Source organism: Dermacentor albipictus, chromosome 1, assembly GCF_038994185.2.
Source record: "Dermacentor albipictus isolate Rhodes 1998 colony chromosome 1, USDA_Dalb.pri_finalv2, whole genome shotgun sequence".
Taxonomy (NCBI): domain Eukaryota; kingdom Metazoa; phylum Arthropoda; class Arachnida; order Ixodida; family Ixodidae; genus Dermacentor; species Dermacentor albipictus.
Genome location: NC_091821.1, coordinates 28,659,632 through 28,673,571, shown reverse-complemented (window position 1 = coordinate 28,673,571; position 13,940 = coordinate 28,659,632). Strand labels below are relative to the sequence as shown.

At 45.7% G+C, this 13,940-nt stretch overlaps 1 protein-coding gene across 2 annotated transcripts in view; it reads left to right on the top strand.

Moving 5' to 3' along the window:
- Positions 1-13,940, top strand: part of Dora (zinc finger SWIM domain-containing dorado) — a 217,181-nt gene that overhangs the window by 155,770 nt on the left and 47,471 nt on the right. For both annotated transcript variants that reach the window (XM_065437182.2, XM_065437183.1), the window contains exons 23-24: positions 2,941-3,466; positions 11,785-11,953. In XM_065437182.2, the coding sequence (XP_065293254.1) occupies positions 2,941-3,466; positions 11,785-11,953 (695 nt within the window). The remainder of the gene's footprint in view (positions 1-2,940; positions 3,467-11,784; positions 11,954-13,940) is intronic.

Below are 13,940 nucleotides of genomic sequence, written 5' to 3'. Positions count from 1 at the left end.
AGCCTTTGCAGTCTTTGCATTAGCGTACAAAGACAACAGAAAACTGGCAGAAATATGGGTGGACTTGGTTGTACGTAAGTAGAAGTGCGTGCAGCAATAAATCAACCACTTTTTCCTTGCACAGGGGTCTTAAGGGGAGACCCGGGTCATTGGGACTGAAAATCGGCCCAAAATTTGAATTTTCAATCTTCATTTTCCACGTTCCTGACACGTTTCTGTGCCTATCTCCGAAATTTGGTCACAAAATGCCGTAGAGTTCTGACATTATTGTAATCTAAAGATGCGCATCCACAAGCATTACCCTTTAAATTGGGGACAAATCGCACCGATTTTTGACGCGCATAACTCAATAACTACGCCCTCTGCCAACACCATTTTGGTATCATTCGAAAGCTCACATTTCTGGCTTTCTTTATTCCTCGGTCGGCAACATTGCCGGCACTGCGGTCACAAAAAAAATACACAAAAAAGAAATTAGCGGCGTAGCGCTTTTATTGGCCGGTTTGAGCATGTGACCAAGATGGCGAGTCATGATTGCCTCCGAGGGCCACGAGCGCTCAGACGAAAGCAGCCGCCATTTTGTCTTAGTCTCGCGACCACGACATTGGATATGCTGGAGGTCCAACAAAGTTTCGTTCCGTGAATCGTTACGGGTTGAAACATACAAGGCGCAATAAACTTCCAAAAGCGATTCCATCATCCCAGTCGGCACATGTACCTGGCACCTCGCCGCTGAAGTCGTACCGCCGCTGAATGGCGACACCTCAACTGCTTTGCCGGATCGTGCATATCCACACACCAGTTACACTCGCGTGAAAATTGAACACTGCTGTCATAACTGAAGAAGAAGTGGATACGATAAGAGCGCATGAGAAGCTGTGGTCAACAAGATTGCATCTACGATGGTCACGGAGCGAACGATTCGGCGCTTTGTTGAAGAGCCCACTCCTGATAGTGCAGCAGCCTGAGTCGCAAAGCCTGCTACTCCGTACGTTATTGTGGGACTTCCAGCAGTGAACAATCTTCACTGCGTTTTCACGTGCAATACTTGCGGTGGTTCTGCGTAGCTGTTGTGGAGCGATCAGGATAATGGTCTCGCTTTTATGGTTTACGGTTTGCAAGATCTGCGGTAAAGTAGCGTCAGGATAGAGCTTGTTGGGAATTGAGGGCCCGAAAACGTGTAATCCTTTTGAAGTGAACATACTCGCAGTGCATGCTATGTCGCCGACCGGCAACGGCCAAACAGCCATGAATTATACCTCGTGCCTATTGATGGCCTTTGGTGCTGTTTTTTCAAACTTTCTTTCAATATATCGGTTAGAAAATGTTTTTGTTGTTTTCTCAAAACCACAATTTTGATGATGATACCGGGTTAAAGGTGCACTATCTCTACTTCTACTTGTGTTATCACTGTAATTCTTTTTTTTTTTCCAGAAAGGCAAAGCTGTGTAGAGTGCAAATAAGTGAGATAACATTGTTGTATTAATAAAAAGATTTTTAATAAATGTTCCTTTTTTTAGCAGTTAGATAGATTTCTCTCACTCAAGTTTGCAATGTTCTCATTAGATATAATATTGGGTTAGAACACCATACTTGCTTATTTGCACTCTTTGCTAGTTCCACATCACTTTCGTATGTCAATATTTATTATGCCATGTATAGTTTGGTAGATAGCTCACCTCCAAGCAAATTATGCAATAAAGCTGAATTTCTCCAATTTCTAAAAAGTTATTTACTCTGCAAGAAAACTGGATGTATATTTAAAACTAGCACATTGAAATACATAAACTCTGCAAGTTTCATCAAAATCGACTAAGAATTTTAAAAGAAGTTTTCAGGCACGGGGTCCCCCTTAGAACGTAAAAAATGATCTTTTTTGGATACATTCGTTTTTCGGATATTCGATAGTTCTGACTTATTTACGTTTCCCATGGAGTCCGAATTATCAATCGTCGACTGTATCTACATGCCTTTTATTAGTGTTTGACATCTGCTGTGCATAGTTCTGAAGTAATTATTTTATATATTTATGCTGATGCAAAACTGTGAGGACACACCTATCTTTTGTGTATGGCACATTTTATCACAACTTGGTGGCCTGGACATAGAAAAAAAAAATGTGAAAATAGAACAAGGAACTAGACACGAGCACACAAGCTACACAGCACAGATGCTATTCCTCTGCCTGCGAGGACAACAACAAAAAAGTGTCCTTGAATTGGGCGGCGGTTTGTATCAACTTATGGGCATGAGTTTAGCAGATGAAATGCTTTAACAAATCAATTATATAGCAGATCGATAATGAAGCCTATGACAGCTTGGGAGGAATGAACTCTTTATTGAAATGCAGAATTAACTGTGAATTCAGGTGAAATCTGCGCTTATCGTCATCTATTTATCTAATAAGGAAATGGAACAGCAAGTTGAAGAAAAAAAGTTGCATCTTAGTGTAATACATAATGAGTGCGATTTTCCAGAAAATACTAATTTATGCAGCGTCTTTTCCGTTAACTGCATGTGACGCTTCCTCTTTGCACCGGAGCAGTAAGTTACTGCTCCAAAGCATTGTTTCCTTTCTCCAAACTGCAAATTTTCCTGCTTTAAAAGCATTATTTCTTCTCTGAACTGTGCTTTTCTGTTCCAAAAACTGTTCCAAAAAGACCAAGTGTCGCTTCCATCATTGCCTGAAAAAAAATTTTGTTTCTAGGTATGACACTTGGATAATTTATATCTGCAATAAAAAAACTTGACACTCATAGCGTTAAATTATACGTGCTCATGACAATGTATCTGGGTGGTGGCACTGCATACATCTGACCAAATGGAGGCCTCAAAAGACATTACACTTTTTAGGCATTGAATTCACTTGAATGAAAGTAGAAATCTTTTTTTACAGTGGAGTACTTCCATTCATTCAGCTTCTCTCATGCCTGCACTCAGGTTCGAGCTGTATGAAGAAACCACCCAAGGGTCAGGAGATGCTCCTGCCTCTGGAGGGGATGCAGCGCCTCGTGGGAACTCTCCCCCGGGCCTGGCTGCACCATCTTTGGAAGGAAATGGGTTGCCTGATGTGGCAACACCATTTGTCATGGAAAGCCTGGGCCCTGCTCCAACACCTCAGCTTCCCATGGTTCCACCACTTCAGTACACACTGCCGTACCGAACCCCCCACTACCCGTATCTCAGTGGCCTTCCAACTTTCCACCACCCTCACTTGCTGGTCACCCAGCACCCAGCCTACCTCCAGGCTCCACCGACCTACCATTATCCTCCCCTGCCCAGCCACGCGCAGTTTTATGCAGCTGCCAGTCGGCATGGTGCTCCTCCGCAGGCTCCGCCTCCATACACCCATCAAATGATTGGTGTGCACGTGACATCAATGGCTCGGGCTGTGCTACCAATGGCCCCTCCACCTCCAGCACCTCCGCCACCCCCAGCTGCTCCTCAACAGGGACAGGTGCACCAGGTAAGTCCCCTTTTTCCGTTCCTTTCAGTGTTGTATATAATGTGCACTTACAGTCACCAAGACTTTAAAAGCTGCCACAAGGAAAATAGATTTTAATGAAATGAAACTAGGACAGTAATTCACTGAAATTTTACTCTGCTAGCCACCTAATACTTTGCTAATGTGCTTATTGCTTAGTGTTGTGCTCCAGTGCAGTAATATCTGCTCGAAATATTTTGCCGATTCTGTGCTTTGGGACCAACTCAACTACGTGACACCAGAATACGAACAAAGTTGCAAGCGCGTCATGGCGACCAAGCTCTTTGAGGTCACAATTACTTGTCTTAGCTACAGGAACGGCCATGTATAATAGGGGAAGAATTGGATATCTTTTGTCTTACGAGAGCTTTGTGAACCTACAGCATTCATGACACTGACCTACTCCATGTTGTATCTGCAAGTCTTTGAAGTATATTGCAACATGAAGATCTCACTGTGCTTTAATAACCATAAATGAGTCTGCATCTTCCAGCGTCTTGCACTTCTTCCCTCTCTTCCTCTCTAAAATCGCACAGGCATTTTCCTCGACATTGTGCTTCGCATATCTAGTATCCGCAGTAATATTGACCGTTCTGTTTACAGTTACAGTAGAACCTTGTTCAAACGCTTTGGGAAAAAATGAGAGAGAAAATATGCTAACTGGGAAAACATGCAATCTAATGTTATAAGAAATTCACCAGTCTCAACTGCAGTTGACATCTTTATATAGTCGAACCAACTTAGAACGATACCAGTTTTAACAATATATCGATTATTGGGGGCCAGGACTTACGGAGTCGCCATCTGCCGGAAGCGCCTCCCTTGCGTAGTATGGGGGATAACGCGGCGCGCTCCTCACAGGTTTCACTTCGGCGCTCAATAAAAATACCACGCGGCAGCCCTCCTGGACATTTCTCTAAGTACTCTCAAAACGAGGGAAGCTTTGGCTGTAGATTTAATAATCTTGGGCAAACTGAAAGCGCAGAATCATTTACAGACTCTATCTGTTTACCGAATACGTACAGTGAACACCACTGCGTGCGGTCGCCGCAATGGAGTCTCCCGAACCGGCTTCTTGCGTGAAAGGTAGGCAAATGCTGAGAGAAAACTATGTGAAATATGTTCTTATAGTGGGCTGTATGTATAACCAAATGAAGCAGCATAACATAATGAAGCCTCAATACAGCGATCGCACGGGTTCGCAGCGACCGACTGTGCGTCTGCATGCATGTCTGCGCACAATGTTTCGCTTTCACTGCGTGCGAATTTTCACACCGTGCCGCGAGCGTTAGGCCGCAGAATATGAGCATTTGGCAGTACACAAGCAACCATTTTTGCCTGGACGCTATCAGAGCTGTTCAAAAATAATTTTGTTATAGACTTCGACGCCTACAGCAACTGTGATGTGCCGTCGCGACAATTCAATCTTTCTTTTTCTTCTAAATTCTTGGACGTTTCAATATTATTTCTCAAGTTGCGTCGCACTCCATGTTTATCGGTCTTCTCAGCGTGTGATTTCTCACTGCTTCTTTTTCCTAATCCAGTGTATTTATTCCCAACACGAACATGACCATATGCCATGCCTTTTTTTAAGGTGCTTCTCACTACTCCCTTTCCATTCCACTGAACTTGCCAGTATCTAGCATCAACAAATTCATAGACCAAACCGTCACGACATTAGCCGGGCGGTGGGCACGAGCGAGCGTCTCAGTGTGCGTTTTCTGCTACTCACTGAACATTGCAGTCCCAGCGCCGTAGCAGAAACCTTCCTCGCGCCTGTGATTGCTGCATACCGGAGTTGTATGCAGTTGCACACCCAAGGCAAGCTTCGCGCAGCTTCTTGTCCTGCGGTTACATGTGAATAAGGCCGACATCAGGTTCCGTTGCAAACGCCCAGCACCGTGGCACCGAGCAGTAATCTACCATGCTGCGCGCCTCCAAAAGCAGCCACTACCTATTATAGTGCTTTCAAATATCGTCAGACAAACACCCAAGGCTGGAAAGCCTCGCCACTTAATCAGAACCGCAATGCAGGTGAGACTTTAAACTTTGTTTTCCGCTTGCTTCGGTGCCTCCGAAGCAGCCGATGCGGCCAATGTGTCCACGTGACCCCTCGTGCCACGTCACGCTGACGGTGGCGCCAGCTTTTCCAGTGATGGAGCTCGCCCCCAATAACAATGAGAAGCTGTTGTACCGTCAACTTTTGTATGTGTTCCATGATCAAATAACCTGCTTCCTACAATGCCCCGATGCCGCATTATCGGTTAAAAAATTATCTGGTTTTACGTGCAAAAACCACTTTCTGATTGTGAGGCACGCCGTAGTGGGGGACTCCGGAAATTACGACTAAATGCTCCATCTAAATGCATCCATCTAAATGCAGTTGCCGTAGCCGCAAAAACCGAAAATACCAAAGATACCAGCAAAAAGCTGAGCGACTGCCTCTGGGTCGGAAAGGCAAGAGCAATGAATCCTACAACCGTCCTTTTAATATGGTGGAATTTCAGGCTGCACTACATAGTTGTAATAAATCGGCGTCTGGAACCGATCGAATAGTTTACGAGATGATTGAACACCTACATCCCGAAGCACACAAGACACTCCTCTCTCTTTTTAAAGCCATATTCTCTGCCAGCTACATCCCGTCAGCCTGGAAGCAAGCAGTCATAATCCCTATTATGAAAGAGGGCAAGGACACGTCTTTGGCCAGCAGCTATAGGCATATAGCTCTAACAAGCTGCCTATGTAAGCTTTTTGAGAAAATTACTAACCGGCGCCTGGTGCATTTTTTTTAAAGTAACAAGATACTAGATCCCTTGCAGTGCGGCTTCAGAGAACATAGATCCACAACAGATCAGCTTGTCCGCATCGAGACAAATATCCGGGATGCCTTTATGCACAAACAGTTTTTTTTCATCAGTATTTTTAGTCATGGAAAAAGCATATGATACTACTTGGCGTTTCGGAATCGTTCGTGATCTACCGTAAAAAACGACTATAGGTCGGACCGGAATATAGGTCGATCCCCCAACTAACGAATTCTAAAAATGAAAAAAAAATATTTTTCAATGGCAAAAGTACCGAAAGACACCCTTACCTTGAAACAAATGCGAATCAGCCAGTTGCACGATGGTGACAGTATTTATTTAAACGCTGCTCGCATGTGCACCTGGCCAAGTTTTTAACAGTATTGCGCGACCATCGACCCACGTGCTTGTCACCACCTTATTAACAGCGCTGAGCGGCGAAACAAACGAGATACGCGCATTTGTACACATGTGCTTACTTTCGCTGTTTCGCTGCTCCGTGCCGTGATGATAAGGTGCTGACAAACACGCGGGTCGATAGTCGCGCGATACTGTTAAAAATTGGCCGGGTGTACAGTACACAGAAGGGCACGAAGTGTGCAAGCGCTACTCTGAATCAGAGCAACGCCTTTGATCAGAGTCATCTGAAATGGAGCTGCCCAGTCCAGAGGCACGCGCGATCTCTACCGCTTTTACACGAATGCATTTGGCAGTCACAGGCAGTGATCTTACACGCAGCTCCCGGACGAACTCCGCGACCTTGTTTTCCAGTTCTGCGGTCCGCTTCGGACCGCCCACGAAATGGCGTTTTCTTTCGGTTACTGCAAGTTGTAATACGCTGTTTCTGCCTCTGCCAGTACCGACTGCTCCTTTCGGATACTCCGAATTCGCGCTGTTCCGCCAGGTTGCCGTGGGCTTCCGCGTACTCAGCCGGCTTTTTCTTAAAGGCAACAGTGAATTGCCGTCGGCTTCCGCTCATTTTGAAGCAAAATGTGAAAAGGCAGCCTTTAACCAATATAACTTTGTGACAATGGAAACGCAAAATACCGGTGCCACAATGTCGCCACGCCGCGCAGCTGCTGATGGCGACGGCGGCTGTTTACTTCGTCCGCCCATTGTTGCAAGACTTCCGTAGCTTTTCCGCCAATGTCCGGTATATAAGACGAGGGTCGACTTTTCGCAATGGTATTATGAAAAAAAGTTCGACCTATATTCCGGTTTTTACGGTAGCTGGACTGGGCTTCCGAGGCAACTTGCTGAACAGGATTCAAAGTTATCTGTGCAACCGCACCTTTCATGTTCGGATTGGTAACATCCTATCTCGTCTATTTACTCAGGAGACTAGTGTGCCACAAGGTGGAGTGCTGAGCTGTACTTTATTCCTTGTAAAAGTGAATTCGCTCCGTACTATCATACCACATACAATGTTTTATTCGGTATACGTGGATGATATCGAAATAGGTTACAAGTCATGTAATCTTAGTATCTGCAAGTGACAAGTGCAGCTTGACCTGAATAAGTTGTCTAAGTGGGCAGACGAGAACGACTTTAAACTAAACCCTGAAAAAAGTACATGCATTCTTTTCTCCAATAAGAGAGGTGTAATACCGGAGCCCATTATTAATCTTAATGGAGAACGGCTATCTGTGAGTCATGAGCATAGATTTCTAGGCCTCATTTTAGACTCCAAGCTAACTTTTATCCCACACTTAAAATATTTGAAAATGAAATGCTTGAAGATAATGAACCTACTGAAGCTCTTGTCCCACACATCTTGGGGAAGTGACAGAAGATGCCTCTTAAGCTTGTACAAAAGTCTTATACGGTCACGCCTTGACTACAGAGCCATTGTGTATAACTCTGCCATGCCTAGTGCTTTGAAGATGCTCGATTCCGTCCACCACTTGGGTATCCATCTCGCTACTGATGCGTTCAGGACTAGCCCCGTAGAAATCCTGTATGCTGAATCTAACGAATGGTCCCTACATCTTCAAAGAACATATTTAAGTCTCTCTTACGCCCTCAAGGTGAAATCAGATTTCCATCATCCATGCCATTCAGTTATTTACGACCTGTCTACAGTTAGGCTTTTCCATAACCGCCCAGGCACTAGACCTCCTCTGTCCTTTCGCTTGGAAGCATTGTCCGAAGAAACGGGCACGTCGATTTTAAAAAATATCATAATAGCAACTACGCGGCTCCCATCGCCGTGGGAGTGGCAGACTATCGAATGTGACATCTCGTTTGCAGAAATATCAAAACAAGCACCTCAGGCTCACATACGTTCACATTTTCTTGAGCTTCAGGAGAAGTATTCTTGGGCTGAATTTTACACAGATGCCTCTAAGTCTCCTTCTGGTGTTGCTTACGCAGCACTAGGACAAGCATTTTTAATATCCGGTGTGGGGTCTCTCACCCATGCTCTTGGGACAAAGGAACGACAACACAGGGGTGCAAACAATCACAAGGGCATTTATTGCACCTTTCATAGATCAATGCCTGCTAGCCGAGTTGCTATCCACAAAACATGCCGATAGGCGCGCGACAAATCTAGAAGTCCGACTCATGGCGACCGGATAGCGAGCGAATATGTTCGCCCCATGCTGGATCCCAACGCCTGGTCGTTCGCGCGTACGGTCACGCGAACGGTGGTGCGTTCAAAGGCAGGCAACGCGAGGCGGTCTCGCAGAAGCATGGGTCGGCACGCGTGCGGGACGTCCATGCTGTTCACCGATCCACTGGGAAAGAGGAAGCGCCTTGTCTCTCAGCGCCCAAGTAACCCTGCCTGTCGGTGACGTTAGCAGCGCAACACTCGTGCCCTCTCTCATACTGCACCTCAACCACTCCGACCATCGCGGCATCCAGGCCTCGCGGCGAAGCCGGATTACAGGAGATGCGCCGTGCAGGAAAAACATCAGGGGATGCGCGAGAGTCGCGCATCCCCACACCGGTACATTGAACCCACATACATGTATTTTTACGGCGGAAGCATATGCAATACTCTCTGCAGTAAAGCACATCAAGCAAACGAATCTGACTAGGGCTATTGTGTTCACAGACTCATTGAGTGTAGTGCGAGCCCTAATGAATGTACGTAAACATAAAAACACTGTCTTTAATGAACTGTATACATTGCTATGTTCAGCTTATAGTAGTGCTAAACAAATGATCATGCTATGCTGGGTATCTGGCCACTGTGGCATAAAAGGCAACGAAGCTGCTGACGAGAAAGCTACTTCAGTAGCTTTTAGTGACACGGACATAAACATACCCATCCCAGCCACAGATCTTTAAGCATACTTGCGTCACAAGCTGAAAATCCACTGGCAGCAACAGTGGAAAGCTCAGATATCAAACTGCACTTGATCAAACCCATATTAGGATATTGGGTATCAGAGAGAACATCACGATATAACGAAGTGCTCCTTTGCCGATTAAGAGTAGGACACACTTACGGCACTCACTCTTACCTCTTGACTGGGGGGTATCCTTCGACTTGTAGTAAGTGCGGCCAAAATCTCACAGTCCTGCATGTTCTTATTCAATGCCCTGTAATAGAAGCACAGAGGAAAAGGTATTTCATTTCTGCATATCGTGAAAATATTCCTCTTCACACAAAATTTTTTCTTAGCAATGAACTGCTTTTAATCCAAAACTAGTCTTAGAGTTTTTAGCTGAAACAAACACTCTGGAAATCATTTGGCCAGGGAATTTTTAGCGCACATATAACAGTCCCTGTACTCAAAGGCTCTCTTGAAGCTAAAGTGTCAATGTTATGTTTTGTTGCATCATGCTTTTAACGAAACCCCTTCACCATAGCCCACAGCACTACTGAGTCAGTGTCATTATTTTAGCAACTATATATTTTACGCCATCCACAGCGACCGATTTTAGGCCTTTTTACAGCCATGTCACATATACCATGAGAAATTCATTGTCTAATTGATTGTCTACACCATTCACAATGCACCGTTAACATTACCTTTGTCATGGCGCTCCTTGGCCATACCTGGCCCTTGCGGCATAAAACACCACACATCATCATGTCTTTTGAAGGTTACCTACATTGGACCCAGAAGCCCAAAGGCAGACATCATCAGTGTAAAGAGAACAGTGCAGCCTAGTTACCAGTCGGCTAGGTAACCACCACACAATTAAAAAGAAACGGGCTGAAAAGACTACCTTGCGGTACTCCCTTCCTGACCTCGTGCTCTGCAGGTTTGTTTATATATATATATATATATATATATATATATATATATATATATATATATATATATATATATATATATATATATAGTCTGCATGAATACTTTGCTGTTTCTTAAAAACTCCAAAACCCATCACACTGACCTTCTGTGCATACCTAATTCCAGTGGACTAATCAGGATATGAATGTAGCTGATCTTATGAAATACTCGCTTTATGGCAAGGACATTGCAACAGAAAAAATTCACCAACAATTATGATACTCCCTAATGCGAAATTTAAGCACAGATGCGACTGCCTTGCCAATGGGGAGGTCGTAAGGGGCAGCACGTGGGTGACACGTGGGCACGATTCGTAGCAACCGCCGCCGACAAGACCTCCACTCCTGCTGCACTTCGTTTCCATATGGTATCAATGGCGTCATCAGTGAACAGACTACTCACACCACTCTGGTGCCATTTCGTAGCCATTATCGCTGCAAAGCCCATCTTGAACGGCACCACTCTTTTCTTCTCACACTTTCACCGTACCCTCCTCCTCCGCTTTCCTCCTCACACTCTCTTTGCTGTTGCCGTCTCTAATCCGTGTTCCGCATTCACTCTTTCACCCTTTGCTGTGCTCGTTTGCTCGGTTCCAAGGATGCCAAGGGACGACGCTGATGCTCACCGCAGGAATGGACACTTGAAAACTGTGCTCTAAAACATTTTCTTCGTGCTATTTTGCCAGAGTATAGTATAAAGAGAGACCATGTCTAGTAACAGGCAGGCTACTGTACCATTTATGGTTGAGAGGGCATGTAGTATTTAGAAAACATCTGTGCCTTGACTGGGAAGAACGCTCGCCTTCTAGGATAGCTTGATGCAAAGTAATTAGCTGAGCAGCAAAAATTAAACATGTGCTTACTCAGTCATTCAATCGACGCCAGCTACGATGGACCGGACACCAGGGACTATGCCTGCCATTTACGCACGTTCGTTACGCCATGTGCTGGCTATATAAGGGACGACGATTTCCTGTCCAACTCAGTGAACAAGGAACCCGTACGTGGTTCCAAAACGTCAGATTATTCATCAGACTTGGTCAGTGACCGTGATTCCCTTCAGTGATGCAGTTGTCAGGATTGTTCTATGGTGTCTGAATTCAGCATTTAGCAGTGCGATGAGAGTTTTGTAGATTCATTTGCAAAGGTATCAAACTGAAAATTTGCTAATTTTCTTATTTTGTGAATGCTCTTGCGGTGTGGGACCACAAATACAGTATTAATGCTTTCCATTCATTTTTCAGCTAAATCAGACACAGTTGAACTACCTCCTGTCATCATATCGTGTGGGGCTGCTCGCCATGGAGACGCTGGCTCGCAGGGTGCATGATGACCGGCCTCAAGCGAAGTATGCACGAAACCCGCCTTATGGAGAAGATGTCAAGTGGCTTCTAGGAGTGGCCAAAAAACTAGGTACGCTGTCTTTCTGTATTAGATAGTGACAGATTACTGCAATGCTTGCTAGCAATCAAAATCTGTAGACCGAAATTTCCAACACCTGTAGGCGGCCACCATGTTTTCTGTTTTGATGATGATGATGGTGGGGATTATGGGGGACTGCATGAAAGGGGTGGGTGGCAGCAGGCCACAGCACATTTACAGTTATCAGTCACCTGTGGTGGCTAGTTCCAAAAGCGCTGCAGCTGTCTTGTCGTCTCTGAATGCCAGTGTGTCTTCTTCGATGTGATCACATTTCAGATCACAAAAATATCCCATGGAGATAATTTAGCACGAGCACACTGCGGCATCGTCTCCTTCAACGGAGCTGCAGCAGCATCTGCTTCATTGGAGTTGCGATGTCGTGCAGTTGGCCAAGCTTTTTTCTACAAGATCTGCCTAATTACCGTAAAAGCCTGCGTGTAATACGAGGTTTTTTTTTTTTCTTCCCTAGTATTAGCATCCCAAATTTTCGCTTCGTACTATATGTAGATCCGAACAAAATTTCACTCAGAAATTTGAGCTTAAAGTTTTGGTTTCATTATTGCTGCATGGCTGTGGCTTGGCTTCCTCATTACTGTGTGGCTACGGCTTGGTTTCGTTGTTGCTGCGTCACTATAGCATCGTTTCTTTATTGTTGATTGCGCACCTTGGCAGCACAAGTGCAAACCATGCTTTGCGAAGTGCATCTTTTTTATTCCACATTGAAGGACCAAGATGTCCGGACCATGAAAACAGCACTCGGCTGCTTTCAAGAGAAAGGTTATTTTAGCCGCACAGGACATCGGCAACAGTGCGACCAGGAGGCAGTTTGGCGTCAACGAGGCAAGCATTTGCGGATGGCGGCGACAGAAGGATACCCTTTTCGTGTGCAGTGGAATGCGGAGAAGCTTTCGTGGCCCGAAAAGTGGGACATTCCCGTAAATCGAGCTCGCCCAGACGGAGCTCGTATACCAACAGCGAGCCACGCATCTAGCTGTGAGCGTGGAGCTTATGCAGGCAAAAGCTAAAGAGCTTGCAAGAGAAAAAGGGCTACCGAGCTCCGCCTTCAAAGCGAGCAAGCACTGGATTTATCGCTACATGTGCCGTGCTAGATTTTCTTTACACCGCCGAACTTCAATTTTGCAAAAGCTTCCCAAATCGTTAGAAGAGCTGCTCGCAGCTTTCCAGCACCGCATTATTTCGCTGTGCCACTCCAGGAACTTCCAGCCAGGGCAAATTGGCAATGCTGACCAAACGCCGGTTTATCTGGACATGCCATCGCCCCTCACCGTGCACTAAAAGGGCTCTAAACAAGTTTATGTCCGGTCCACTGGCAATGAGAAAACGCGAGTTATCGTCATGTTGTTGTGCACGGCAGACAGATGCAAGCTCCCGCACTATGTCGTTTTCAAGCGCAAGACAGTGCCTAAAGGTGAGGAGCTGCCAAAAAAATGTGGTCGTGAGATGCCATGAGGAAGGCTGGATGAACGAGAATCTTGTGCTCGAGTGGATAAAATCCGTCATGTGTAGGCAGCCCAGCGCACTGTCGTCGTTCCCGTCCATCTTCGTACTGGACACATTTCGTTGCCATTTGGCCAACTCGGTGAAGAGGCTGTTGCGCGAATCCGGCACTGAACTCGTCGTTATCCCGGGTGGGATGATGTCTCAGCTGCAGCCTTTAGATGTTTGCGGGAACAAGCCGTTCAAGGACGCGGTCAAGCAGTGTTACGCAGATTGTATGGGCTCAGGTGAGCCTGCAGTGACGCCGACCGGGCAGCTGAAGCGGGCTTCGCCAGCCACGCTATGCAAGTGGATTGTGGACACATGGGCCAGCATATCAGAGGACCTTGTGGGCGCGCATTCAAGTAGTGCGGCATCTCGGATGTGCTCGATGGCACAGAGAATGAGTACCTCTGGGAAGATATGTCCGACAAGGAACTATCTGAAGAGAGTGCATCTGAGGAAGACGGCGATTGAAGTG